The sequence below is a fragment of the Jaculus jaculus genome, chromosome 2 (assembly GCF_020740685.1).
Source record: "Jaculus jaculus isolate mJacJac1 chromosome 2, mJacJac1.mat.Y.cur, whole genome shotgun sequence".
NCBI classification, from domain to species: domain Eukaryota; kingdom Metazoa; phylum Chordata; class Mammalia; order Rodentia; family Dipodidae; genus Jaculus; species Jaculus jaculus.
In genome coordinates this window covers 164,512,601-164,538,180 of record NC_059103.1, presented here as the reverse complement: position 1 = coordinate 164,538,180, position 25,580 = coordinate 164,512,601, and the positions used below count along the sequence as shown (strand labels likewise).

The window sequence follows — 25,580 nt, the reverse complement described above, 5'->3', positions numbered from 1 at the left end:
TGGGCAGGTTCTGTTGGAGTGCGTGCGTCATCGTGTTACTCCGTGCAGCGGGGTAGCAAGCTTTGCCTAATTGCAGTGGGCAGTAAGCTTCCCCAGGCCCACCAGTACAGATGGTCCTAAAAAGGCTTAGCAAATGAGGGTGGTAGTCATCCTGCACCCTTTACCTACAGGAATCCCTCGGCCAGGGCTGGGAAGGGGGGGGGGGAATTGAGCCCAAGCTCATCCGTCCCCATAGCTGGGCAAGCATTGGCTCCAGGCCACAGGCCTAGCAATGCCAGCCTGATTCTGAGATGCGCTATTTGAGATGTGATTGAATTCCCTGATTGAGGAGCCTCGGGATTCTGGCCAGAGCAGGAGGGCGGCTGTGTGTAGCACAGCCTGCATGGATCCAAACTGTCTGTTTCAAGGTCTTGTCCCTTTTCTTCTGGCCCCTTCTCTCTGGGTCCCTGTCACAAGCGGGAAACCGAGCAGTGTGGGTCCCTCCCACCTCCCCTCCATCCAGAGACACGGTGATCAGAGGCAGGAGGACACAGAAGATGTGGCCCGAACAGTCCTGGCCATTCAGAGTGGCTGCAGCCCTGCGCCGGAGGCTGAAGTCTCCGTCGTCCTGGCGTCCCCGTTTTCTTGTCAAAGGCAGTGCTCACCACCCAAACCTCTCTTCCTCCGTCCTCTCCCCCAGAGACAGCTCACAAGTGCCCTGCTGGGAAGGGCGATTAAGGAGCAACTAAGTGTTAACAGTTTCCATTTCCCGGTGGCTAACCTGGTAAAAAGAAGATAAACAAAATCAAGGAGGCTCAGGATTGATCTGTCCTATATATGTATTTTCCCCCCCTAAAGGGGCGGGAGAGGGGGGGGGTCGTCATATGACTGCGAGTAACTGGTTTTTTTAGCTAAGTGGCTGCAACTCGGAGTTTGCTGCAGAGCCGCCCCCTCCCGCCGGGGAGCGCTGACGTCACGGAAAAGCCCCGGGTCGGGGCGGCCGGGCGCGCTATAAAGGGCGGCGGGCGGGCGGCTGCGGGCACCGCACGGCCTCGCGGGCTCCGGGACGGCTCTGGCTCGCCGCGCACCGACGACGCGCAGACGCCCACCGGCACCGCCAAGTAAGGGGGTTGGCGGGGTGGGGATGGGGGGATGCGCTTCCCGCAGGGCTCTCCCGCGGCGGGGAGCGCGGGCAGGGAGTGGGCGTTCCCGGCCACGGAACTTTCCAAGTTGGAACTCGAACTGATATGTGTGGTCCTGGAAGGAAGTTCAGGTGCAAGAGATGCGCTTCTTATGGGCAGGTTCCCCAGTTCAATCTCGGACGAGTGTCACCTCCCATAGATTAGGGAACCCCCTCTGTCCCCCCTCCCCACAGCAGTCCTCAGTGAGGCTGAATGGTTTTGTTGGCTTTGGCAAGTTAGCCAACAAAGCTGCTTTTAAGAACCCCCCCCCCCAAAAAAAAAGGTGAGCGTGGGAGACGGTGGTTCTGGGTGGTGGCCAAGGTGCTGGGGAGTGGAGTGTGGGAGAGAGCTTTGCGCGTCCCTCACCGTCGCGCGTGGCTCTGGGGACGGCTCCAGCTTTATCTCCAGGAGCCCCGGGGAACAGTCTTCCGCACCAGGCAAGGTAGTCTTGCAAGGAGAAAGTTGGAGGAAGTTGTTGGATGTCATTTGGCGGCCTCTCTGGCCTTCTGATTTGCTTTAAGTAGGTGGATATCCGAGCTTAAGAAATCTCGGCGTGGACGAGGTTTGATAAGAGCGAGAACGCACTGTCACCACCCGTCTGACAGATCTGAATTAATGTGAGCAGGCTGAGGCTGGGATGTTGAACTTAGTGTCTGGGCAAGAGGGCAGAGCCAAGGCATAAACCTCAAACAGAAATGGTCCCCACTCCCCAAACACTGTCTGTTCAAGCAGTTGGAGAGCATTGGAGCAACTTTACTAAACATGGAAGTTCCCCAAAGTGCCTGTCCAGTCCAGCCTGGGGAGTGATGTCATTGCCACGTGTTTCCCACTGAGGCACACAAGGCTGCGGGACTCTGGTGCAATTAAAGAGCCATGTTTAGACAAGAGCCGCTAACCTGGCCAGCTGGTCCCCAGCCGCATTGACTTGTTGCCTGTCAAGCCATCTCCATAGGCAGTGGTGGTGTGGGGGGTTGCTTGCAGCTGTCTCTGTGCCGGCTCCGAGTGGGGTTTCTAAGGTTTCCTTGAGGATGCAGGAGGCTTATGGGCAGTGGGTGATGTTGCTGGTAATATTTTCTCGTTGCGAATGACAGTGTGCTTGAGGAGCTGGTTAGTAATAGAGTGTGTGTGTGTGTGTGTGTGTGTGTGTGTGTGCGTGCGTCCATTTGAAACTTGGCTTGTTAGGGCTTAGGAGTGTTTGATAGGTGTTCCTTGTGTTAGGGACGCTTCATTCTTACCCATCTAATGAAAGATCACCAGTGACTGTGTTTGAGGTTGCTGAGTTTTGACTCATGCTTCCTAACATTGGCATCTTGACGCCTTTACTTCCTAGGACCCCACCATGACTCTGAATAATGTCACCATGCGTCAGGGCACTGTGGGCATGCAGCCACAGCAGCGCTGGAGTGTCCCCGCCGACAGCCGGCATCTGATGGTTCAGAAGGACCCCCACCTCCACAACCGCCACTCTGTTGCCCCTGAAGGTCACTGCCGCCAGAGCTGGTCCTCTGACTCCACGGACTCTGTCATCTCCTCCGAGCTGGGAAACACCTACTACCGTGTGGTGCTTATAGGAGAGCAGGGGGTGGGCAAGTCCACCCTGGCCAACATCTTTGCAGGTGTGCACGACAGCATGGACAGCGACTGCGAGGTATTGGGAGGTAGGTGGCCCAGCCCTGGTGGGCTTCTGTCACATAGTGGTCCAGGCAGAGCTGGGTATTGTCGGGAACACCTGTGATCCCAACACTGGGGAGGTGGAGGCAGGAGGATCTGGAGTTCATTATCATCCTTGACTGCGTAGTGAGTTTGAGGGCAGCCTGGGCTATGGGAGATCCCATCTAGGAAAAAAAAAAAAGCTGCATTTTTTTTTTTTTTTGTCTGCGTGTGTGCACAGAACTTACATCTTTTTGATATTGGATGAGAGTGCAAAGTCCCTCAGCCTTGACTTAGGCCCTCAAAACTAGAAAATGAAAGAATATATGTAGATAGGACCAAAATCTATTGAGCATGGGAATGTCTGGGAGTCTAAGTCTTAGGGATCTGAGGCAGCCTGGTTAAAGGTGACAGGACCCCACTTTGGGCTGCTGCTGACCGTGAACCGGAGCGTGCTTGGAGACTTCAGTATTGTAGACACAGCATTCTGTAGTGTACATAAAACTGAACCCGTTTTATTAAAAAGACCCCATGGTTAGGACAGATTTATTTGTTTGTTTCCACCAATACTGGATACTTTTGCAAGTGTGTAATAGTTCAGAATCTGTACTTGAAGCAGTACAATAATTTTTTTAGAGAAAATTTGAGGCAGAAAAATGGTGATAGATATTTTGCATCGTCTGACAGGTTTTCAAGGAATTTTCTCTGCACTCTCATTTAAGATATAGATTTATTGAAGACTTGCCTAGTTCAAACATGTTTTGAGATGATAGTATGAAAGCATGCATTAATACAGTAATAGGTCAAGTACAGCCTTATATTCTGGGTCATTATAGTAGGATCCTATTAGCCAGTGGTCTCCATACAGCTGTAGCTAAAGCCTTACCATGCATGCCCAGGACTGCTGTGTTCCTATTTACAGCTTTAGAAATGGAGGAAGAACCATCCAGTGTTAGCCTACATCACACGGTCTGTTTCTACACTCAGTTACAACACACGGCTGAACCACAGACTTCCAAGGGGGGATGGACTGGCATTGGTGACTCACTTCTGCACACTGGAGTGTGCATGAGTCCTACTCCTCACTACAATGGACCATGTCATTGAAAAGTTTCATTCTCCTTGGCTGTCTTGGTGTCAGGGAGTTCGCTGCTTCAAGAGGCAGCTCAGGAGTAGGCTCATAAATGATGACTCACTGAGGTACTATTGATTTCTCTCCTCACTTCCAGAATCTCAGGGACTATAGCTAAGTGAGCATCAAGAGAGAGAAATAGGGCCGGCTTTGTGTAGGTGACTTGCTCTTTGTGCAGGCTGCTGGGTGGCTGCTACCGGAAGAACAGGCTGGTATTCACATGGGAGGGGTATTTTATTAGCTGCCTTATAGTTCCTGCTGTTTACTTTGGGCCTCACAAAATTCCTGAACTCATGAATTAATGGAGTCTTGGGAAGGTCAAGTGGCTGTTCTGGGATCACCTAGTGAGGAGTCTGGGTTTAGAAATGGGACTTTATCATCTTAGTTTAGTGTATTCTCACTCATTCTTCACCTGTTCTGTGCTGGCCCTATGTTAACTTCTTCCCACATAGGTTTATGGTAATCCTTACAGGAATGGGACCAATGTGATGTTAATATCCCTATTTTACAGGTCATGAGATGGAGTCTTACAAAGTCAAGAGACTTTCCAGGGTGAGAAAAGCTAGTGGATAGGATGGTCTGGATTCAAACCTGCTTGCTTAACCCAGACCTGTATTCTTTCAGTGACCCCTGCAGTCGCAGGATTTAACTTCCAATGCCATTAAGCATATAACACATAGGTGGCCCGTGCAGGGTATCCAGTGATGGATGAGGCACTCCAGACCCTCTTACTAAGGAGCTTAGTGTCAGTGGCCATAGCTCAGAGCATGATGAATTAGCAAGTAGCTTAAGTAACAGTGAAGTGCTTTGTGGATTGATGTAAGGAAGCAGTTGACCAAGAGCTATTTTATTGTTTTGTTTTATGTCATTGTTTTTGATAGAGAGAGAAGAATTGAAGTTTTTCCATTAGAGTAGAATGGTATCTATGAAGAGGGAGATATTCTGTAGGCATAAAGTGATTGGATAACTGAATCACACCTGGAATTTGGAAAGGCTGACTTCTATATTTAGGAAACATTTTTGTTGGAAGAGGAAGAAGAGGAAAGAAAAGAAAGAATCTTTGACAGTGAGAAGCTTCTTGGGTGACCTATCTCAAGTCACATGTCGTATCTGAGTAGCTTAATTTATGTAGTCTAGGAGTGTGTCATCATTTGTAGGCCTTGTTGGACTCACTAGTTGGCTTGATGGGTCCAAGGAGGAAGGTTTTACAAGGCATACCTTTGCATTGCTTTTTATTTTCCTTTTTTTTTTCCCAGCATTAACCACAGGACAAAAATTGTAATGATATCCTCATCATTATTTCTCCTAATAAAGATGTATGTTGTTCCAGTCTACTAGTCTGTTGCAACAATCTTATGATGCTGTGCACATTGAATACCATTCATTCATTCATTCATTCCCAAACAGTTACTGAACATATACCTTAGCACTTGGTGAGGGCTGTGGGACATGCAAAGTCCTGGGCTCCCTCCTTAGAGGTCTCATAATGTGCAGTTGAGGTCAGATATACACTAACTGTAAAGCAAGCCAGACTCTGATGACTGTCTTGAAAGAGCCCAAAGAGGAAAAGTGGGGTTCAGAGAAAGTAGTTCTGGCTGGAGATATCAGAAAAGGCCTCATAAAAGAGGGAATCTCTGAGCAGGGAATCTAAAGATAACTAGGATTTGGAAGCCCTGAGCTAGGCAAGAAGGCATTCCACATGTATATGGGGAGTACGGGAAGAGCTCTAGACTTAAGAGTCCAACTAGTGAGTTTATACCCCCAGCATGATACAGACTTAGCTGAGCTATCCCAGTTAAACCGCTTAACCTCTGGAAGCTTCCTCATTAGTATAATTGGGATGACACTTCATAGGGTGGTAGGAGTATGGAAGCAAAGAATAAGCCTGGAGCATAGGGATAGCACTTAGTAAATGTGGAATAAACATTGGTTACAGCTTAGTTTGGACCTATCACTTCCTTTCTGAGTGCATCTGTGATTTCACTGTAGCCCCTGTCCCCTGGTCATTCTTTCATAGGTGCACAGGGACATGAGTCAAGAGTGTCTTAGAGTATTAATTTCTTCCAAAGGTCCTTGGGATGCCTTGGGTGATGATAGCTACCAGCAATTTGATGTTTTTTTTTTTTTTTTTTTTTGAGTGGGGGATGCTAGAGCTCAGGAACGTGAGGGGCTGCAGAAGCCAGTGCCAGCATATGAGGCAGTGCCATGGAGCTCGTCTTGGGCAGGTGGGGCCTCCAAATACAAGAGTGTAAACATAAAAATTTCCTAGACTTTATTCAGAATGATTACTATAGTAACCAGAACCCTTGCAGTAGCAGAGAGATAAGACTCAGCTTCAAACACAACAAGCAAAAGTGGTGATTGATGGCCAAGGAACAGGTTGTGTCTGTGGATGGAAAATTACTCAGAAGAGACATCAGGGTTAGGGGGTTGCTTGCTAAACGGATGACAGAGTTCTTGCTAAAGTCAGGCAGAGGATTTAGATAATGTTGGGGGATTCTCACTTAATGGACTCAGCAAGGTTCTGATGGAAACTAGGACTCTCTGCAAGGACAGAGAAGGCGGAGGCCTAATCTAGAAGAGAGCTCAGAGAGCCCAATTACAAGCATGGTTGAGGAGAGGCTTTCTGGCAGGGGGGCAAATGAGAAAGACAACCTGAGGTGTGAGGTGTGCTGATCAAGGGGAGATAGCCACCATAGAACCTCCTTGGCCTTCTGTTGCCAAGCCAAGTGTGTGGACCTCCCCCAGCTTTCATCTAGAGAGTGGAAGAAAGGGTCTGTCCCCAGATTCCTTGTTGAGGAGACTCATAGGCTGAGAGACTTCAACTGTTTTACCTTTCAAAGAGCTTTCCTAGAGTTCCAGTTTATTTTTTCCTTTCCCCCCATCTGACTGGCACCTGAAAAGGCCAGAGGGGGTTGTGTGAAGGGTCTTTGGTTATAGACACCTGGTTGGTAGAATGCTGGTCATACTGGACGTGTTGTGTACTGGGTAGAAAGTAAGCTAGTAAGCCAAATTGTGCATCCCATGGTAGTTTCTTTCATGCTTCACATTGCAGACATGGCAGACAGGATAGGAACAACAGGTTTTTATGCCCTGAGAGATCATCACTGATTAGAAGAATGACACTTTGAGGAGGTGGGGAAACTGAGAGTTGGAGCCATTCCTGGTTAATTTTCTCCTCTTTTGTCTACATTTTCTTTCCTTCCCATCCTGATTTGAGAACTTGTCTAAAGACACATTAAATCAGGAGCATTGCTTTCCATAAACCTCTCCCTGTTATAAAATAAGAAATGCCTGTCTTCCTCTATAGTACTCTTAAAGTAGGATTTACCTATAGTAGGAAATCGTCAGTGGGGCAAGAACCACCTTCCCCTGGCCAAGGAAGTGATGGAAGGAGCACCAGTTTCTACCCATACATTCTTGTTGGTTTTGTGTTGGAAATCCTAAGGTGGGTGGATTCAGAATCACATAGATGATACAGGGTTGACACCTAGGTTCTAATTAAGGTTTGTTTGGGCTCACAGTACTATGCTCATCACTCACTGGACACACTTTCACTTGATCTTAGCCAAAAGGCCAAGAAGTGATACTGGACACATTTTCATTAAGTGACTACAATGCACCAGGCACTATCCTGGGTTCCAGGGATACAGTAAACAGAACAAGTGGAAATCTCTGACTTCACAATCTGGGGAGTGCAATAAAATTAGTAAGTTAAATGTGTTTTACACCTGATAATGAATGTAAAGAGGAAGTGTAGAGCAGGATATGGGGTGAGGGACTTGGGTGGAAGAGAAGTGCTACAATTTTAACTCCAAGCCCAGGGAACACCTTTCTCCCCCAGAAAGGGACAAGCCTTCAGGTATCTGAAGAAAGAGATTTCAGGCACAAAACCAACAAGAAAAATAGTAAATCATTATGATAGTCATAATTCTGAAATGATGGAATTCAAACCAGAAACCTCAGGGTAGACACAGGGTCAGCTCTGCTAGTCTCTGACAGTGTGCCAGCTGGAGTCGTTCTGGCTGCTGCATTGCTGTGACCTTTCACCTGCAGTCAATCCGGGTTCAAGTGTAGGCTAAGGTTTCCATTACCGAGTGCAGCTGGAGGGAGCTGTGGTTGGTGTACTTAAGATGGAAAAAATAAATGCAGTTAATCCAAGGGCAATGAATTATTTATTTAAAAGGAAGAAAAGTGTAGTGGCACACACCTGTAATCCCAGAACTTGGGAGGCAGAGGTAGGGAGAACATTGCAAGTTCAAGGCCAGCCTGGTTATATAGTGAGTTCTGGGTTAGCCAGTGCTATTAATGAGACTGTCTCAAAAAATAAAACAAGACAAGGAAAGAAAGACAAGACAAAAAAAAAAAAAAAAGAAAGAAAGAAAGAAATGAAAAGACAAAAAGAGGAAGAAAACTGCAGCCCAAACAGGGATTGTCTCAAAATAGTTTTCTTGCCCTTTTCCTAACAGGAGAAATGTCTCGAGTCAGAGCTCCTGAAGCTGCCATGAGTGTTCAGGAACCACCTACGGATAGGTAGAATGGATTTCCGTGTGAGGCTTATGAAAATGAGGCATACAGTTAGAGATTTGTCATCATCAGGCTTATAGTTAATGCTTTCTCACAGCTGTATCCATTGAATTGGAGTCAAAATTTGCTCTTATTAACAGTTTCCTCTATATAAGGCTCAAGAATGACAAAAATGAATGCCTTTTAATTCCGGTGATTTAGCCATACACATGTGAGAACTGTAGGTGGTCTGCTTAGTAAATACTGGAGGACTATGTAACATGTATTGAGGGTGACTGATAAAGTGGTAATTTATCTTTGCAAATAGCTGTATGTTTACATAATTCTTCTCATAGTCACTAAGCATATTTTCTAGCATAACTTTTAACATTGACTCTCTTTTCTATGTGTGTGTGTGAGGGGGGTGCACATGTGTGCAGGTGCACATGCATGTGTATATGTGTGTGTGGAGTCCAGAGGATATCCTTGAGGGTTGACCTCAGGTATGCCATCCATGTCTTTTTGAGTCAGTGATTCTGATTGGCCTGGAGTTCACCAGATAGGCTAGACTTAGCTGGCCAGAAAGCTTCAGGGAATCTCTATTTCTCTATTATCTCTATTTCTCCAGTGACAGGATTAAAGATGTAAGCCACCATGCCTAGCATTTTATTTGGGCGTTGGGGATTAAACTCAGGTCCTCATGTTCTCATGTTCTTTGAGACAAGTACTTCACTAGTTGAGCTTTCTTTGCTTTCTTCTTCTTCTTCTTCTTCTTCTTCTTCTTCTTCTTCTTCTTCTTTTTTTTTTTTTTGAAGTAGGGTCTAACTCTAGCCCAGGCTGACCTGGAATTCACTATGTAGTCTCAGGGTAGCCTCGAACTCATGGCAATCCTCCTACTTCTGCCTCCCGAGTGCTGGGACTAAAGGCGTGAGCTACCATGTCCGGGTCAGTTGAACTTTCTTCTCAGGCCTTGACATTAACAGCCTGTGAAAGTGTGTTGTGTATTCACCTGACTTCAATATCAATATTCTTTCTTTTCTAGAAGATACATATGAGCGCACCTTGATTGTTGATGGGGAAAGTGCGACTATTATCCTCCTGGACATGTGGGAAAATAAGGTATGTGGTGCCCTGAAGCTGTCTGTGGATTCTTTGAGAACTTTTCTTTCAACAGGATGTTTGGTGTGAGGGTGACCTTGTCCTGCACAGTGGCTATGGTGGGCTCATTTCCTTGATTAAAAGCATTTACTTCTGCCGAATGAGACTATTATGAGGAACAGGTTGTTCACAGATGAGGACTGAATACCAAGCAAATTGCACTGCTGTGCTATTAGTTCTATTAAAAGCTGCAAAACGTGTATTTGTTTTTGGGAAAGCTCAAAGAAGCATGACCAGTTATTTTCAACTAACATAAACCCGTCTTGTGTGAAGTTGACATTCTCAATGCTTCAGCTTTGCTTCCTAAGGGGTTTGGGCTTCTCAGCACACGCAGGATCTTCTGTTTATTGAGAAGCTCCTACTCTTACAAAAGGATTCTTAATTCTATCCTTTGGGGAAGGCAGAAGGAAGTTTTAGGGAAGTCAGAAAAGACCCAGTTTTGATAGTCTAGATAGCAATTGGAAATACTGTATGGCAGAATAATAATATATCATTTGTCAACTCAAGCTGTAGAAGAAATTTGCAATTAAACGTTTTGGCATACATACTCTGTAGACTGCCAAACTTTATAGTCCCCCGACATCTTGTGAGCATGGAAAATCAATGCTTTCTGAGGGGAGTTGGAGGCAGTTTTCTTTCTTTCTGTTATCAGCAAGTTATTTAGGATACACATACAGTTTCTTTGCAAAATGCCACCTCACTTCCCGGGCCAACCTGGGCTCATGGAAGGTCTTCTTTTACCAGGGGGAGAATGAATGGCTTCAAGAACATTGCATGCAGGTTGGGGATGCCTACCTGATCGTCTACTCCATCACTGACCGAGCAAGCTTTGAAAAGGCATCTGAGCTGCGAATCCAGCTCCGCAGGGCCCGGCAGACAGAGGACATTCCCATCATTTTGGTTGGCAACAAAAGTGACTTAGTGAGGTGTCGCGAAGTGTCTGTGTCAGGTAAGGGAGGAGGTGCGATCCTGTGGTACCATCTCTGCCTCACATGTGCTGTAGGCAGGTACTCTTCCATTCTCTTCCACAAGGCTGCAACCCAGGGGCTCATTGAAATGCCGCATGTTTTATGTATATCATCTAGGACACCCGTAGTCCTCATCCATCATACAGATGGCTCATCTCCCTGCTGGTTTGTCCCTCTGGTCTACCTGCAGGATCCCACTCACCTCAGTTCCCTTGGGGTGGTCTGCCAAAATTACTTTAGGGACGAAAGCAGCCTCAGGGATTTATTGATGGTCCCCGACCTTTGCTCTTTGTCCTTTCCATTCTTCAAGAAGATCCTGAGTTTAGCAAAGGAAAAAGTCATTTTAATGCCAGAAGGATGAGGAATAGTTGGTTAGGGGAATTATGGGATTGAGTTTTATACCAAAAAAATTATACTTCAGTTGTTGGTATTCCCTCTAAACTCTAGAAATGTCCCATGCCTCTCAGGCCCTGACTCCTAAATTATTGGTAAGGGATCAGTCTTATTATTGAATCACATATGCTTTTTTATACTCCTGTTTTCTGACTGGGTAAATAGGAATTTAGGGACTTTGGGATTCAGTTGCTTAATGCAGATTTGCTATAACTGTAAAAATAAAAGAGCATTTTTAGACCTTACTGGGGAGACAAGAAACCCAAGACAATGCACTCTGCTGGTTGGAAATAGCTTCTTACTAGGACATGGCTATCCATAATATTCATATCTTTACAAATCAAAATCTGGACACAGTGGAATACTTGAAATACAGTGAAATATTTGAAATTGAGACTGTTGTAGAAAAGTTTGAATAGTGTGATTTACCTATGTTACACATTTGGAAAATCCTCATTTTTTTTTCAAAATTTCTCATCACAGCATTTTTTTAAGAGAGGAAAACTAGATAGTATAATTACAATTATTTAAAAAAAATTATTTATTTATTTGCCAGGAGAGAGGAAGGGGAAGAAGGGAGAGAGAGAGAATGAGGGGAGAGAGAGAGAGAGAGAGAGAGAGGGAGAGGCAGAGAGAGAGAGAGAGAGAGACAGAGAGAATGGGAATGCCAGGGCCTCTTACCAGTGCAAACAAACTCCAGACTCATGTGCTTCTTTGTGCATTTAGCTTTACATGGGTTCTGGGGAATCAAACCAAGGTCATTAAGACCTTGCAGGCAAGTACTTTAACCACTGAGCAATCTCTCCAGCTCTAGAATTATAATTTTTGTTTATTTTTATTTATTTATTTGAGAGCAGCAAATAGAGAGAGAAAGAGGCAGATAGAGAGAGAATGGGCACACCAGAGCCTCCACCACTGCAAATGAACTCCAGATACATGCACCACCTTGTACATCTGGCTTACATGGGTCCTGGGGAATCGAGCCTCAAACCAGGGTCCTTAGGCTTCACAGGCAAGGGCTTAACTGCTAAGCCATCTCTCCAGCTACCATAGAATTATAATTCTTAATGAAAGGAACTGAGTCAGGAGAAGGAACATGGACTTGAGAATTAAGCAGGTCTGGATATCCTGTCACTGTCAAATGTAAATAAATTCCCTCAAGATTAATAAAAAAGATCCCGTTTAGTTTCTACATGTATGTGATGAGAATAATAATATCATTTCTAAGATTGTTATGGACAAGAAAGAATGTTTACAAAGCACTTAACCTAGTTTTTGGCTTGTAGTAAGTCTACAGTAAATTAAAGCTATGGCTTTTGGTGTTGTGATGACTATCACTGTATTTGATGGAAGTGGACCTCCACATAGTGACTTTATGGTGGGCTGGATCTAAAGCCCATCCCTCCTGCTGCCAGGTATCCCCCTACAATTTGTGTCCTGATGGACACATGCCATAGTGCCCTTCTCTATGACACAGCCACCCCAAGCGCACTTTAAAACAGACGGCGTCTAGCCTGGCTATGTGCTGTGTGAGATCCTACCTGTAAACTTCTGACTTCTCTCCATTTCCTTCCCAGAAGGGAGAGCTTGTGCTGTGGTGTTTGACTGCAAGTTCATCGAGACGTCTGCAGTGGTCCAGCACAACGTGAAGGAACTGTTCGAGGGCATCGTGCGGCAGGTCCGCCTCCGCCGGGACAGCAAGGAGAAGAATGAGCGGCGGCTGGCCTACCAGAAAAGGCGGGAGAGCATCCCCAGGAAAGCCAGGCGCTTCTGGGGCAAGATCGTCGCCAAAAACAATAAGAACATGGCCTTCAAGCTCAAGTCGAAGTCCTGCCATGATCTCTCTGTGCTCTAGACACCCCCACATCACCCAGATGTCCCCGTATGGACATCGTTGCAGGCCATTGGGACCAATAATCTATATTAGATTGGACACTTAGGTATTGTTAGAAGCGGCTTCCCTCTCTACAGCTGGGAACCTACATGTTAGCCGCATGGGCAACAAAATGCATGGGAAATGAAAGGTCAATGTTAAGTCAGTATTTATTAATAAGAAAACTTGACCCTGTTACTTGGACACTTAGGATTCATCAGAGGACATGTTTGAGGTCCACATGGGTTACTTCTGTCCTTTGGACAACAGGTCAGAGAAGGTCACAGAAGAATTCCTCCAACAGGAGCCTCTCATTGCTGAACTTTTGCTCAGTGTTCCTCTATGTGAATTTGAGGACATTGGGTCGGAAAGAAATGTAGGAATGCTGTCTGAGAGTTTACTGAACAGAGGAGAGCTGTGTGCGCACCTTCTCTCCGCAGAGCTAGGGTGGCAGAACTGCAACCCCATCACGGTTGCGACAATCGCTGCTCCATCACACTGCAAAAGGAAGTGATGGGCCGTGCTGGAAGCTGAGTTAACGGTTTTTGTTTAAAGGCCACAAAGTTGTGTAGACTTGGAAACTGGTATGTGTTGCACATATTGGTTGAAAAATTGTATGTTTACTTATGTGTCTTCTAACTTTTCTATTTAGAGGAACTATTTTCATCAAATTCTATTTAGTCAAACCATGTTTTATGTTTCATTGTTTTTGAAATCATGGAGCCATTATAAGAGTATCTTAAAAATTGATTTATTGGGAATCTGGAGTGCAAAGTGATTATATTTTAAATGTAATCAAAAGCCTGAATTTTGTATAAAACATAAAAACTTCCAGTCTTTGGGTTGATACTTGTATGCCATAGCTGTGTTCTATTTATTATTATTTTGCAAAATAACCATTTTAACATTTGATAAAGCATATTTATGAACATATTTCTTAATAAGAAGAAAGTCCCTTTTATTACCTTTTCTATCTTTTTCAAAGATATGCAAGTTTTTACCTATATGTCTTATAATAAAAGAAATAAAATTTTTGAAAAGGAAGGATGGCAGTCTGTTTTATTTTCCCATCTGAGTATGATTATTTCTGAATAGCTTTTACAACAAGCCTATCCCAAAGATACAGGCATATTACAATCCTTCTGTTGTCATTGGTTCAGTAGTTTTCAGTTGGGCAGTACCCCTAACACCTTTCCTTCGGAATTATGATGCAGTTATTTTTGGCTGTTGAAATGGCCAAGGAGGTCCATGGGGTCATCCAAAGCTAAGTTATAGTCAAAGCTGATTGACCCTTAACTTTGGTCTGGAAATTTCCTAACTGAACAGATGGGTCTTGCATTGCCCCCTGAGGGCTCAAGTCCTTAATCTTGACTAAAGCATTAAGGGGAATTACACAAGATTAAGTTGGGAGGCTAGTAATTTCAGCCTGAGATCTAGCAAGGCAAAGCTTACAGCAAATTCTCTTCCCTGGTTAATATGGTTTGACCTTAATCATAGGGCACCTCTACAAGGAGGTGTGCCACCCTGTGGTGGGCATAGGACCTCCTAGTATTCCCCTTCCACATCTGCTCTAGCTCCTACCTTCACTCTCACCAGCCCCCCATCTTTCTGAGTTTGTAGTTAGGCACACTGATAGCGACAATCATGGGACTTCATGTGTTGCTTAAGCATCTGCAGTTTTAGTGGGTGGCTTGCCTGTGGTGTTGGCCACTTCTCCTTTTCCAAGGTAAGGGCAAAGTTTCCACCTCCATGCACTTTGTATCTTTGAATTGCTCAAGGAAATTGTATAAAGTGCTAATAGTAAATCTGTGGTTGTACAGGCCTGGTGTGAATCTTGGTTGTTTAGTACACTGTGTTTTTGTAGTACAGAGTAAAGGTTTCTAGTCTTCAGTTTTCTCATCTGAAAAATGGGCTTGCCAATGGTACCTTTTCTGTGAGGGGGCTGTGAGGCCAGTGTCTATTATCTGTTGTACTGTAAAGTGCTCAGGGAGCGTTGGCCTCCATTGTTTATTGGTGTGCACCCTTCATTCTGAATAACTCAGAATGTGCATTCCAAGTCTGTTCCTCAGTTCCCTTTAAATCCGAGACCATTATGTCTTTCCTCCTTACTTTTTTTCTCCACATTTCTATGCTGTATACTGCACATACTGGGACTTCATGACTGTTTCTTCTTGAAATTCACAGATCTTCCCAGAACCTCATTTCACAGTAAACTAAGCTGAGGGATAGTGAATTGTTCAAGTTTGTTCAGATGGTGAGTGTTTGGACTGGGACCAGAGTTAAACTGTGACTCCTGTTCATTTGCATATTCTAGTTTCTAAAATGGGTTCCTATAAACACAGCCCCATTATCTTCATGCATTATCCCCAAAAGCACATGTTTGCACATACGGCACACATACACCATACATATATTCTGTAAACACACACATATACATACACAGACCCAACCCACATACATACCTTCTTCACATGTCTCTGTGTTCTCAGATTCAACCATTACTCTTTCAGACATCCCAAGCCAAATGGCCAAAAGATCCCAGACTTTCTGGACATGGTCAGTGTTACATACCAGGGCTTGCAGCTTGATCCAGGCTGGAAACACAGGATACATAGCAATTTAAGAGTCTTTCTGGAGCCAGGCATAGTGGTGCACGCCTTTAATCCCAGCACTCAGGAGGCAGAGGTAGGAGGATTACTATGAGTTCGAGGCCACCCTGAGACTACATAGTGAATTCCAGGTCAGCCTGGGCTAGAGTGAGACCCTACCTTGAAAAACCAAAAAAAAAAAAAAAAAAAAAAAAGAGTCTTTCTGGTTAAGAGCCACAGCGCTGAGTCAGACAGACAAGGATTTCAACACTTACTGGATATGTGATCAAGAGTTGTGGTCAATATCTTCTCCCAGCCTCAGTTTCCCATGCCTACCTTCAAGGTTTGGTGAGACCTGGGAGAGCTGAGGCTCCTCACACTCCAGTGCAGCCCCTCCCCCTCTCTCCCTCCTGCTTGTCTAAACAGTCCTGCACACCCAGGTGCTTCTGGGATCTGAGAGTTTAATGACTGAGACATTGCCCTTGTCCTCAGAAGCCTCCAGAGCAGTAAATCTGATTGTCCCCAATAGCCAGAGAAGGCACATTGGAATAAGAAGAAAATAAAATGTGGGAATACTGTACCCGGAAGGGACTGGATTTGTGTCCATTACGTAAAATTCAAGTGGAAGAGTTATTAAATATCTGGATTTGATGTGGACAGGTAAATTGGGCTTTACAAAAGTTCCATTTGGAGGAAATGGGGCATTGCAAACAGATTGGTTTTTATGCAGTCTTTATTTTTGTTTATTAACACATGAAGCATTTAATGCAAGGAACGAGACAGGCTATTAATTCACATGGGTTAAAGCCATGTGTGGGGGTGCATACCTGCAATCCCAGTACTTGGGAGGCTGAGGCAGGATGATGAGTTTAAGGCCAGCCTGGGCTACAGAGTGAGACCTCATCTCAAAAACCATTGACCTGGTCACATTGAAGGAGCCCCCACTTAGGAATGAAAGGCACTGTGAGGCACACACAGGGGACAGAGCCACTTGCCTTTAGAAGTGTGCAGTGTGGCTCACAGTGGTAGGAGGCCGGCGTGAGGCGAATGGAGAGCTGCTCACAAGCCTGGGGAGAGAGGCCAAAAGTGATGTCTGAGGCACGAGGTAAGCGGCGCCAAGAGCTGTTTGCTTCGGTGGTACAACCATGGATACCTTCTCGGAAGAAGTGGCTCGAAGCTCAATTTGGAGACAGCTAAAGATTTCTACAACTGGGTTTGGTGGAAGATTTGAAAAAGAAAATGATTAGTCTATGTTAAGAAACTAGAGTAAAGATAGGATGGCAGAAAAGGGTTGTATATATATATATATATTCAGAAAAATGAGAGATGTTCAGTTTGGACAGGAGCTTTCTGGCCTGCATTTGTGACAAACATAGTGATTTTGTTGCGACTTGAGTCAGATAAACAGATTTTCACTTCTTGTCAATATTGGTTTGCAAACTGTTCCCCCAAGTTGATGTCCACTCGAACCCATATGTGACCTTATTGGGAAATGGAGTTTTTGTAGATGTAATTGGTTTAGGGTCATAACTTGAGACGAAGCCATATGGGTTTTAAGTAGTTCCTAAATTCAATGTGTGACACTTAGCACTTTGATTAGGGGAGGATAAAAGGAGGAGAGGGGAAGAGGAGGGGAAGGACAGGTAGGGAAGGGAAGGACAGATGAGAGTACAAGGTAGTGGTTTGGGGCAATAAATGGAGCTACAGGCAAAAACACCTGGGGCCACCAGAGCTGGGATAGTTGCAGGAAGGATTCTCCCCTAAAGACTTGATAGGATTCATGGCCCCAAAGCCACGAGATCTGGGATTCTCACCTCCGGAACTGCAAGAGCATCACTTCGGGTGTTTCAGCCAACGGCTTATGCAAGCTAAGTACCCTGGGTTGTTTATCATAAAGGAACTCAGCTGGCCATGCTGCACGCCCTTCATGTGGAAGGCGAGGAGAAGGGTGCTCTTCTCAGGAGTAGATGGTTGGCTGTGAGGCACTGCCCTTGTCCACTAACTAACCCATCGCCCAAGGCGGGGTGGGGGGGGGCAGGCGAGTGAACTACACAGATAAGCTGGAGAGCAATTGGAGCTGAGCTCCAGGCTGAGGAGTGTGGACTTGGTTAAGAAAGCAATTCCAGTGACTAATCTTCCCAAACTGGGGGTGAGCATGGTGTTGCTCAGGCTGGGGGGATCCTCCTTGCCGGGAGCCACAGCTCCTGGACTGGAGTGTTGAGGGAGGCGGTTTCCGCGGAAGGAAGGCAGCGGTCATGGGTGGGGCTCACATAGAATGCGCATGCCACCTGTCACAGCAACCGGGCCAGATGCCGACACCCCATGTGGGTTCCAGGCTTCTAACTGACCCACAGTGATCATGCCAGTCCAACCACAGGGAAATGAGCAAGTACACACAAGACACCTGCTTTACTGGTCATGTGGCTAAAGGAAAAATAGATGTATGCAAACCAAAGACTTGGGGTTTTCAGCAAAGGACTGTGCAGGTAATTCCGGATGGATCTGTGTGTGCTCACGTGCACATGCCGGCATGCTGGAGCACAGAGCAGAGACGGGGAGAGAGGGCTGACAGCTAAAGGGAGGTAGAACTCTGTGATTAGACTAGCTTCGCGTATCTTAGCTGGTTCCACATTTATATTGAAATAGAGATGTTCCAAAAATGGGGATGCTGTGGGTAGGTAGTCTAAAGCATTTGACTATATAGCAAGGACACCAAGTGTCTTAGGGGCATCCATCCCTTCTGAAATTCAAGCCAAGCCATTGTTTTAGGTTTGTGAAGTTGGGCCAAATAAAAACCTAAGTGTCTTTTCTGCTGAAATATTTAGTGTCTTGGTGTGTGTGTGTGTGTGTGTGTGTGTGTGTGTGTGTGTGTATGTGTGTGTGTGTGTGTATAATGTTTTTTTTGGTTTTATCAAGGTAGGGTTTCACTCTAGCCCAGGCTGACCTGGAATTCACTATGTAGTCTCTGGGTAGCCTTGAACTCACAGTGATCCTCATACCTTTGAGAGAGAGAGAGAGAATGGGAGAATGGGCACACCAGGATCTCTAGCCACCACAAACAAACTCCAGACGCATGCACCACCTTGTGCATCTGGCTTAGGTGGGTCCTGGGGAATTGAACCTTGGTCCTTTGACTTTGCAGGCAAGCACCTTAACTGCTAAGCCATCTCTCCAGCCCTAACCTCTTGATTTAAAGTTAGAGAAGCTACCCATTTTTACTGTTAGGCTTTGAGCAAAATGAAAATGCAGGAGAAATATGGAGAAATGCTTAGCTATACTCTTTTTTTTTTAAATTTTTTTTTGTTGTTCATTATTTATTTATTTATTTGAGAGCTACAGACACAAAAAGAAAGACGCATAGAGGGAGAGAGAGAATGGGCGCGCCAGGGCCTCCAGCCACTGCAAACAAACTCCAGACGCGTGCGCCCCCTTGTGCATCTGACTAACGTGGGACCTGGGGAACCAAGCCTCGAACTGGGGTCCTTAGGCTTCACAGGCAAGCGCTTAACCACTAAGCCATCTCTCCAGCCCTTAGCTATACTCTTGCTAGTATCACCCAGAGGTCCATAGCAGTTGTTTGACTTGGAGAAATATGGCAGGCTTGTGAATAATTCGAACAGTTTGGAGGGTGCTTTCTTGAAAGATATTTGCAATTACATGCACCCACACACCATACATACATACATACATACCCATATATAAATATAAATATATATATATATATATATATATATATATATATATATATATATATGTATATACACACACACACACACACACACACACACACACATATAAAAATACACATGTACATTTAAACCACCTCCTGTAATGCTAGGGAATCCCTGCAGTGCAGATGGCAGATGTTCCAAACTACATATCTGCTGAGGAGGTAGAGCTCTCGTGTGGTGTTGGTGGAATGGCTCTTCAGAAAGGGCACAGACATGACTATCAGGGAGATGAGCACAGAACAGGGTTATGTGCAGTATAACTTAAGCAGTGAGCTTTCATTTGACTAAAAAACACAATCAAGATATATTTGAAAGTGGTAATGTCTTTTTTTCTGAAAACATCAGGCCAGACAAGGCAATGAAGCAAGAGTAGAAATCCTATTAAAAATCCAAAGGAAATTGCCTTGTGATTCATCCATTTGATTATAAGATGGAGCTGGTGGCCTGCCATAATGTGTTTCAATATTTGGAAACAGCTTGTGAGGATCTTGGATTATATGAGGAATGACTGGGCAAAAGTAGTTCTGAGCTATGGTGGAAAATAAGAATAAGTGAAACCAGGGCATATTGATGTTTTGGACAAGAGCTGCAAACACCGTGAATATACAACCGGCGGGGGGGGGGGGGGGGGCAGGAGACCCAAATTGTAGCCCAGTACAACCTTCACGCTGTGTGAAGGGTATGATTTAGTTGTCATGTATGTCCCATCCAAAGAGTGGTATTAGTGAGGATGGAAGTGGCTATTTATTTAGGTCTCTCTCACAAAATAGCCCCTTTAAGTCTGTGGAATCAAACAGATGACTCGAGCTTAAAGCTTGAGAGAACTCAGTTGGGAAGCCCTCCTGTTCCTCTGTACACCGAGAACTGTTCAGACCCCGACACTGAATGAGGTCTGCTCCAGGTAGCTCATTAGCCCTGGGTTCCAGGTACCAACTTTTGACTTCTCTCACAAGAGCACACTGCTGGGTACATGCGTGACAGGCAGAGAGGAGCTCTTAGGTCACTTGGGCCTTAAGCCATTTTCCAGACTGCACTTAGCCCACCTTTTAAAACTCTCATCCCAGGCTTATGGATTCTGCCAGATGAAAGGCTTGTGCCAGAGAGGCTGATGTCACACATCATGTATTTGTCCTACCTTTGCTCATTATTAGCAAGCTCAAAACCCTCCCATACAAGGTAAGACTGATGCAAGCATCAGGGGCTTTTGAAGATGATAGGCTGGCATAAGGAAAAGTGACTTGCAGCCTCTGAGGGACATCCAAATCTCTTCAAGGTAATTACTAGTCCATGTACCTCAATTGCTTCAATAATGCTTAACTGAGAATCATAGGCATGTGTCTGACTGGCAAGGGGAAAAGACCATTTGGGTAGGCATGTCTCTCAGTGCCCACCTCTAACCCAGCCTCGTCCAGCATGCGGACGGACGCTCATCTACCTTGCGCCATGTCACAGTAGCCTTGATCACTGTCCCTCAGAATCCATAAAGTCAGTTACAAGCATTAGCCACTGGGAAAGTGCCAACTCCATGTCTTCTGGCAGCAAAGGAAGGGAGCTTTTAATGTGATTTTCTTTAGTGTGTCTTTGCGAGTCCCTGTACAGATTGGGCAATTAGAAATGCTATTTTAGGTGCTGAAGACAAGGATGTTTGACTCATTAAAGACCTCAGCTGGAGGGCCAGCTGGTCCATTCCCCTGCTTTGAAGCACTATGATGCTTCAACCCACAGGTAAATGTTCCCCAGTGCCCCACAGGTGCTTCCGGTTGGAGCTGTGAGTAGGGCAAAGAAGCCAGCAGCGGAACACACCTGTGACGTGCTCAACCCCGCAGCTGTGTGGCGAGCGATGGAAGGAGATGGAATCGCTGGGGAGGATTGGGCTCTGGCAGGCAGTTCAGCCCTGGCTGTGGCCACTATCTTGGCCTTTTTTTTAAAAAAAGGACTTTAATTTTTATTTATTTGAGAGAGAGGGAGAGAGAGAGAGAAAGAATGGGTATGCCAGGGCCTCCAGCCAATGCAAACAAACTCCAGATGCACGCACCCCCTCATGCATCTGGCTTATGTGGGTCCTGGGGAATTGAACCGAGGTCCTTTGGCTTTGCAGGCTGCTTAACTGCTAAGCTATCTCTCCAGCCCTATCTTGGCTTTTTTTAATGAAGAAATTGAATACATGAATTTTAAAAGTTCTAGATTTCACATGGGTTTCCTGGAAGATGCACTGCCTGGTCAAAGGCATCTCCCTTGGCTCAGGAGTGATTGAATGTGTCAGCCTGTGTCAGGTTCTGAGATGGTTGGGTGGCCTGTGTTCTGAGGTGAACAGGACTATGTAGGGTAGAGGTTATCGTCCTGTTCCCCATCTTCTTGAGGGCACATGTTGTGGGAATCTTGCCTCAGGCTTCTGGTCCTGTATTTCTTTTTTTCTTTTTTTTCCTTTTTTTTTTTTTTTCTTTTTTGACGTAGGGTCTCACTTTGACTCAGGCTGACCTAGAATTAACTCTGTAGTCTCAGGGTGGCCTTGAACTCATGGCGATCCTCCTACTTCTGCCTCCCGAGTGCTAGGATTAAAGGCATGCACCACCACACCCGGCTGGCCCTGTATTTCTTGCATCTGAGCTTCCAGACTTCCACTAGTGGGCTGGCTGAAGAACCGTCATGCCAGAGTACCTCACTGATAATGTTTTAGGATGGGATGCACTGTACTGGTTTTGCACTTGCTCAGCTAGCCTCTCCCACTCTGCTCATGGATGCTTGATGTTGAGAGCAGAGAAAAAGTTGTCTTTTCTCAGCCTCCTCTTCACAGTTTACTGAGAGAGAGACTGGCTTTCTCTTTCCCTCCACCAGTGGCAAGTGTTGTCCCCTCTCTTTAGAGTGAGCACCTCATCTTCCTAACCCAGGATCTTATCCTTGTAGGTCCAGTTCCGACATCACGCCAATCTCCGGGACTCTCCCTCAGTGCTGTGTTAATGCAAATTCTAGTTAAATGTATGCTATGGCTTGAGCCTAGGGCCATGTGCATGCTACCACTGAGTTAAACATTTTTTTTTCTTCTAGCAAGATAGTCCTAACATAAAAATCACTATTTTAACCATGTTTAAGGGTTTAGTTCTTCGTAATTAGGTATATTCACATTGTTGTAAAACTGTAGCCAGGTGTTCAGCAGTGCAAGCTGAACTTGGTCCTCTTTACTTAACTCCCACCACCTCTCTCTCCAGCCCCAGGCAACTGCCATTCTCCTTTCTATCTTGATGAATTCGACTGCTCCAGGTGCCTCATTGTGGAATCATATACTACTTGTCTTTCTATGACTCTCCTCTCCTCAGCTCCTCTTTCCCCTCTGTCTCCTGGCTTAGTTTATTTTTATTTGATTTGATTTTTTAAAAAAAATTTTCTTTGTTTACTTGAGAGTGAGAAATAGGCTGGGAAAGAGAGAGAGAAAATGACACAGAGAATGGGTAAGCCAGGGCTTCCAGATGTTGCAAATGAACTCCAGATGCATGCACCCTCTTGTGCCTCTGGTTTACATAGCCCCTGGGGAATCGAACCTGGATCCTTTGGCTTTTCATGCAAGCGCCTTAAATACTAAACCATTTCTCTAGCCCTATTTTTATGTTTGAGACAGTCTGGTTATGTAGAACAGACTAGCCTAGAACTCCTTATGTAGCCTCAAATTCCCTATCTTCTTGCCTTGGCCTCCCAAATGCTGGGACGACCAGCACACCTGACTTATAAGTAGCTCCTGTCACAGGGCATGGTAGCTTCAAGATGCCCCCAGGATGGAACAACAGCCACAATTGATTTCCTTTTTAAGGCTGAATAATATTCTGTTGATTATGCACATCACATTCGTTTATTAACTCACTGGTAATAAATGTGGGTTGCTTTCACTTTTTGGCTATTGTGAATAGTGCTGTTATGAACACAGGTAACAAAACAACTATTTGCTAATAAAAACTGAAGAGGCTATAAATAAGACATATGGAAAGCTACTTTTTTCCTTTCTTTAAATTTATTTTATTTATTTGACAGAGAAAGAGAGAGAGAGGGAGAGGGAGAGGGAGAGAGAGAGAGAGAAAGAGAGAGAAAGAGAAAATGAATGGGAGTGCCAGGGCCTTCAGCCACTGCAAATGAACTCCAGACACATGCGCTACCTTGTAGGTCTGGCTTACATGGGTCCTGGGGAATCAAACCTGGGTCCTTTGGCTTTGTAGGCAAGTGCCTTAAATGCTAAGCCATCCCTCTAGCCCTGTTTTTTTTTTTTTTTTTTTTTTTTTTTTTTTAAGGAGTTTGGGTAGAAGTGCCCTGTGGATATATAAGTGCTGTGTCCAGAAGCCATAGATTGTCACAGAAAATTTTCAGGGCCAGAATTGGGATACCTCCCAGTGAGGTGTTGGTCAGAGAGGCCCCTGAGATTTCCAAAACAACATAGGCTATTGCCAAGACTCTAAGTGTTCCACCAAAACTGGATGGTAAGACCCTATTGCTATAAGACCTTGAGAAATCAAGCTAGAACTGAGCTGCTCACTAGTGGTCCTAGTGTTGGAAAGTTCTGTGTAGCCTGCTGGGGGAGAAAGATCATCAGTGATTTTAACCAGCCATGGGTCCTGCAAGCTATGCGAATGCCCACTCAGGTAAGCTGCATCCACTAGTGTAACAATGAAACCTCTGTTATGAGGGTGACCAAATGCTCTTTGATTTGAGTTGCACTCCATGGGAGGGAATTAATGCCTGATACTGAAAATCTAGTCAAATGCCTGTGGCTGGGAGGATCACCTTGGGGGAAAGTTACTACTGTTGCTTGGCTATCATGCCCATTAAATTACCCTCTAAATACTCATGTCAATTCATATATTTAGTACTTCTCTCACTTTTGGTAACAGAAGTCTCTCTTTTTAAATGGTGGTACTTGCTGGGAAGATTCAAAACTAGTGCAAGTGCTGAGAAGAAGGGACAGGTGAGTGCTCAGCACCTCATGAGACATTTCTATCACACACTCCAAGTGGCCCACTAACAGGTTGTCATGGATGATGGAGGAGAGCAGAATTAAAAAAATATCAATGTAGAGGAGAGAATAGTAGGAAAAAAGCTGGGGCTCTGGAGAGAGATGGGAGAGAGAGGGACAAAGGAGGGTGGTTACATGGGATTACATAAACTTTTTACAATATTGTATTTAATTGAGAGTGAGAGGGAGGAAGAGAATGGACACACCAGGATCTCTAGCCACTGTAAACGAACTCCAGATGCATGCGCCAACTTGTGCATCTGGCTTAGGTGGGTACTGGGGAATTGAACCTGGGTCATTAGGCTTCACAGGCAGATGCCTTAAACACTAAGCCATCTCTCCAGCCCTATATCAATTTTAAATGATTTTTTATAATAAAAAGCCAGTACTACTTTTAGGTGAGGTTTTTTGTGGTACTAGGGATTAAACTCAGGGCCATTCGTGTGCTAGGCAAGTGTTCTATCACTAAACTTCATCTCTAGCCCTCTCAATTCTTTTGGGCATGCACTAAAGATTGAAACTTATAGATCATATGATAATTCTTTTTTTTTTTTTTTGAGATACTGCCATGCTTTTTTCACAGTGGCTGTGTCATTTTACATTCCTACCAGCAGCTAGCAGGGTTCTAGTTTCTTCACATCCTCATCAACAATTCCTAGTTTCTGTTTTTTAAAATTTTTTTTGTTCATTTTTATTTATTTATTTGAGAGTGACAGAGAGAGAAAGAGGGAGGGAGGGAGGGAGGGAGAGAGAGAGAAAGAGAGAGAGAGAGAGAGAGAGAGAGAGAGAGAGAGAGAGAGAGAGAGAAAATGGGTACGCCAGGGCTTCCAGCCACTGCAAATGAACTCCAGACGCGTGCGCCCCATTGTGCATCTGGCTAACATGGGTCCTGGAGAATTGAGCCTTGAACCGGGGTCCTTAGGCTTCACAGGCAAGTGCTTAACTGCTAAGCCATCTCTCCAGCCCAACACTTCCTAGTTTCTGTTTTTTAAAAATATTTACTAATCATTCACACTGGTGGTGAGGTGGCATCTTGATGTGGATTTTGTTGCTGTTTCTGTAGTGAACAGAGATGTTGAATATCTTTCATATATATGTACATGGTCATGGGTACATTGTCTCTTCTGGCCATTTGCACATAAGCACTGGAGAGATCTCTCCTCAATGACCTTGTCTATTGAAATATTTTTCTTTTTACTTTCTTTACTCATTACATTTATTGACCAAAGTGATAGGTTTCATTTTGAAATGTATGCATGTATATAAAATGCTTTGATCATATTCATCTCCTTTATTACAACTTTACCCTCTTCTCCTTTTTCCTTCTAGATTCCTAATAGTTTCCCCCTTTACTTTCATGTTCTCTTGTTGTTCTAAATTCCACTTATCTTTGTGAGTCTGGGCTATTCTGTTTAACATAATCTCCAG

General features: G+C 44.9%; 1 protein-coding gene across 1 annotated transcript; it reads left to right on the top strand.

Moving 5' to 3' along the window:
* The first annotated feature begins 1,043 nt into the window (after nt 1-1,043).
* On the top strand, nt 1,044-13,790 carry Gem (GTP binding protein overexpressed in skeletal muscle). The gene is made up of 5 exons (XM_004656936.2): nt 1,044-1,100; nt 2,491-2,818; nt 9,491-9,567; nt 10,351-10,555; nt 12,545-13,790. Exons 2-5 carry the CDS (start codon nt 2,500-2,502, stop codon nt 12,820-12,822), a joined length of 879 nt encoding a protein of 292 aa, XP_004656993.1. The 5' UTR covers nt 1,044-1,100; nt 2,491-2,499; the 3' UTR covers nt 12,823-13,790.
* The last annotated feature ends 11,790 nt before the right edge of the window (nt 13,791-25,580 follow it).

Coding starts and splice junctions, on each gene's coding strand:
- Gem (XM_004656936.2), top strand. CDS start 2,500: ATGACTCTGAATAATGTCACCATGCGTCAGGGCACTGTGGGCATGCAG. Junction 9,568..10,350: donor TGGACATGTGGGAAAATAAG/GTATGTGGTGCC, acceptor TTCTTTTACCAG/GGGGAGAATGAATGGCTTCA. Junction 10,556..12,544: donor TCGCGAAGTGTCTGTGTCAG/GTAAGGGAGGAG, acceptor TTTCCTTCCCAG/AAGGGAGAGCTTGTGCTGTG.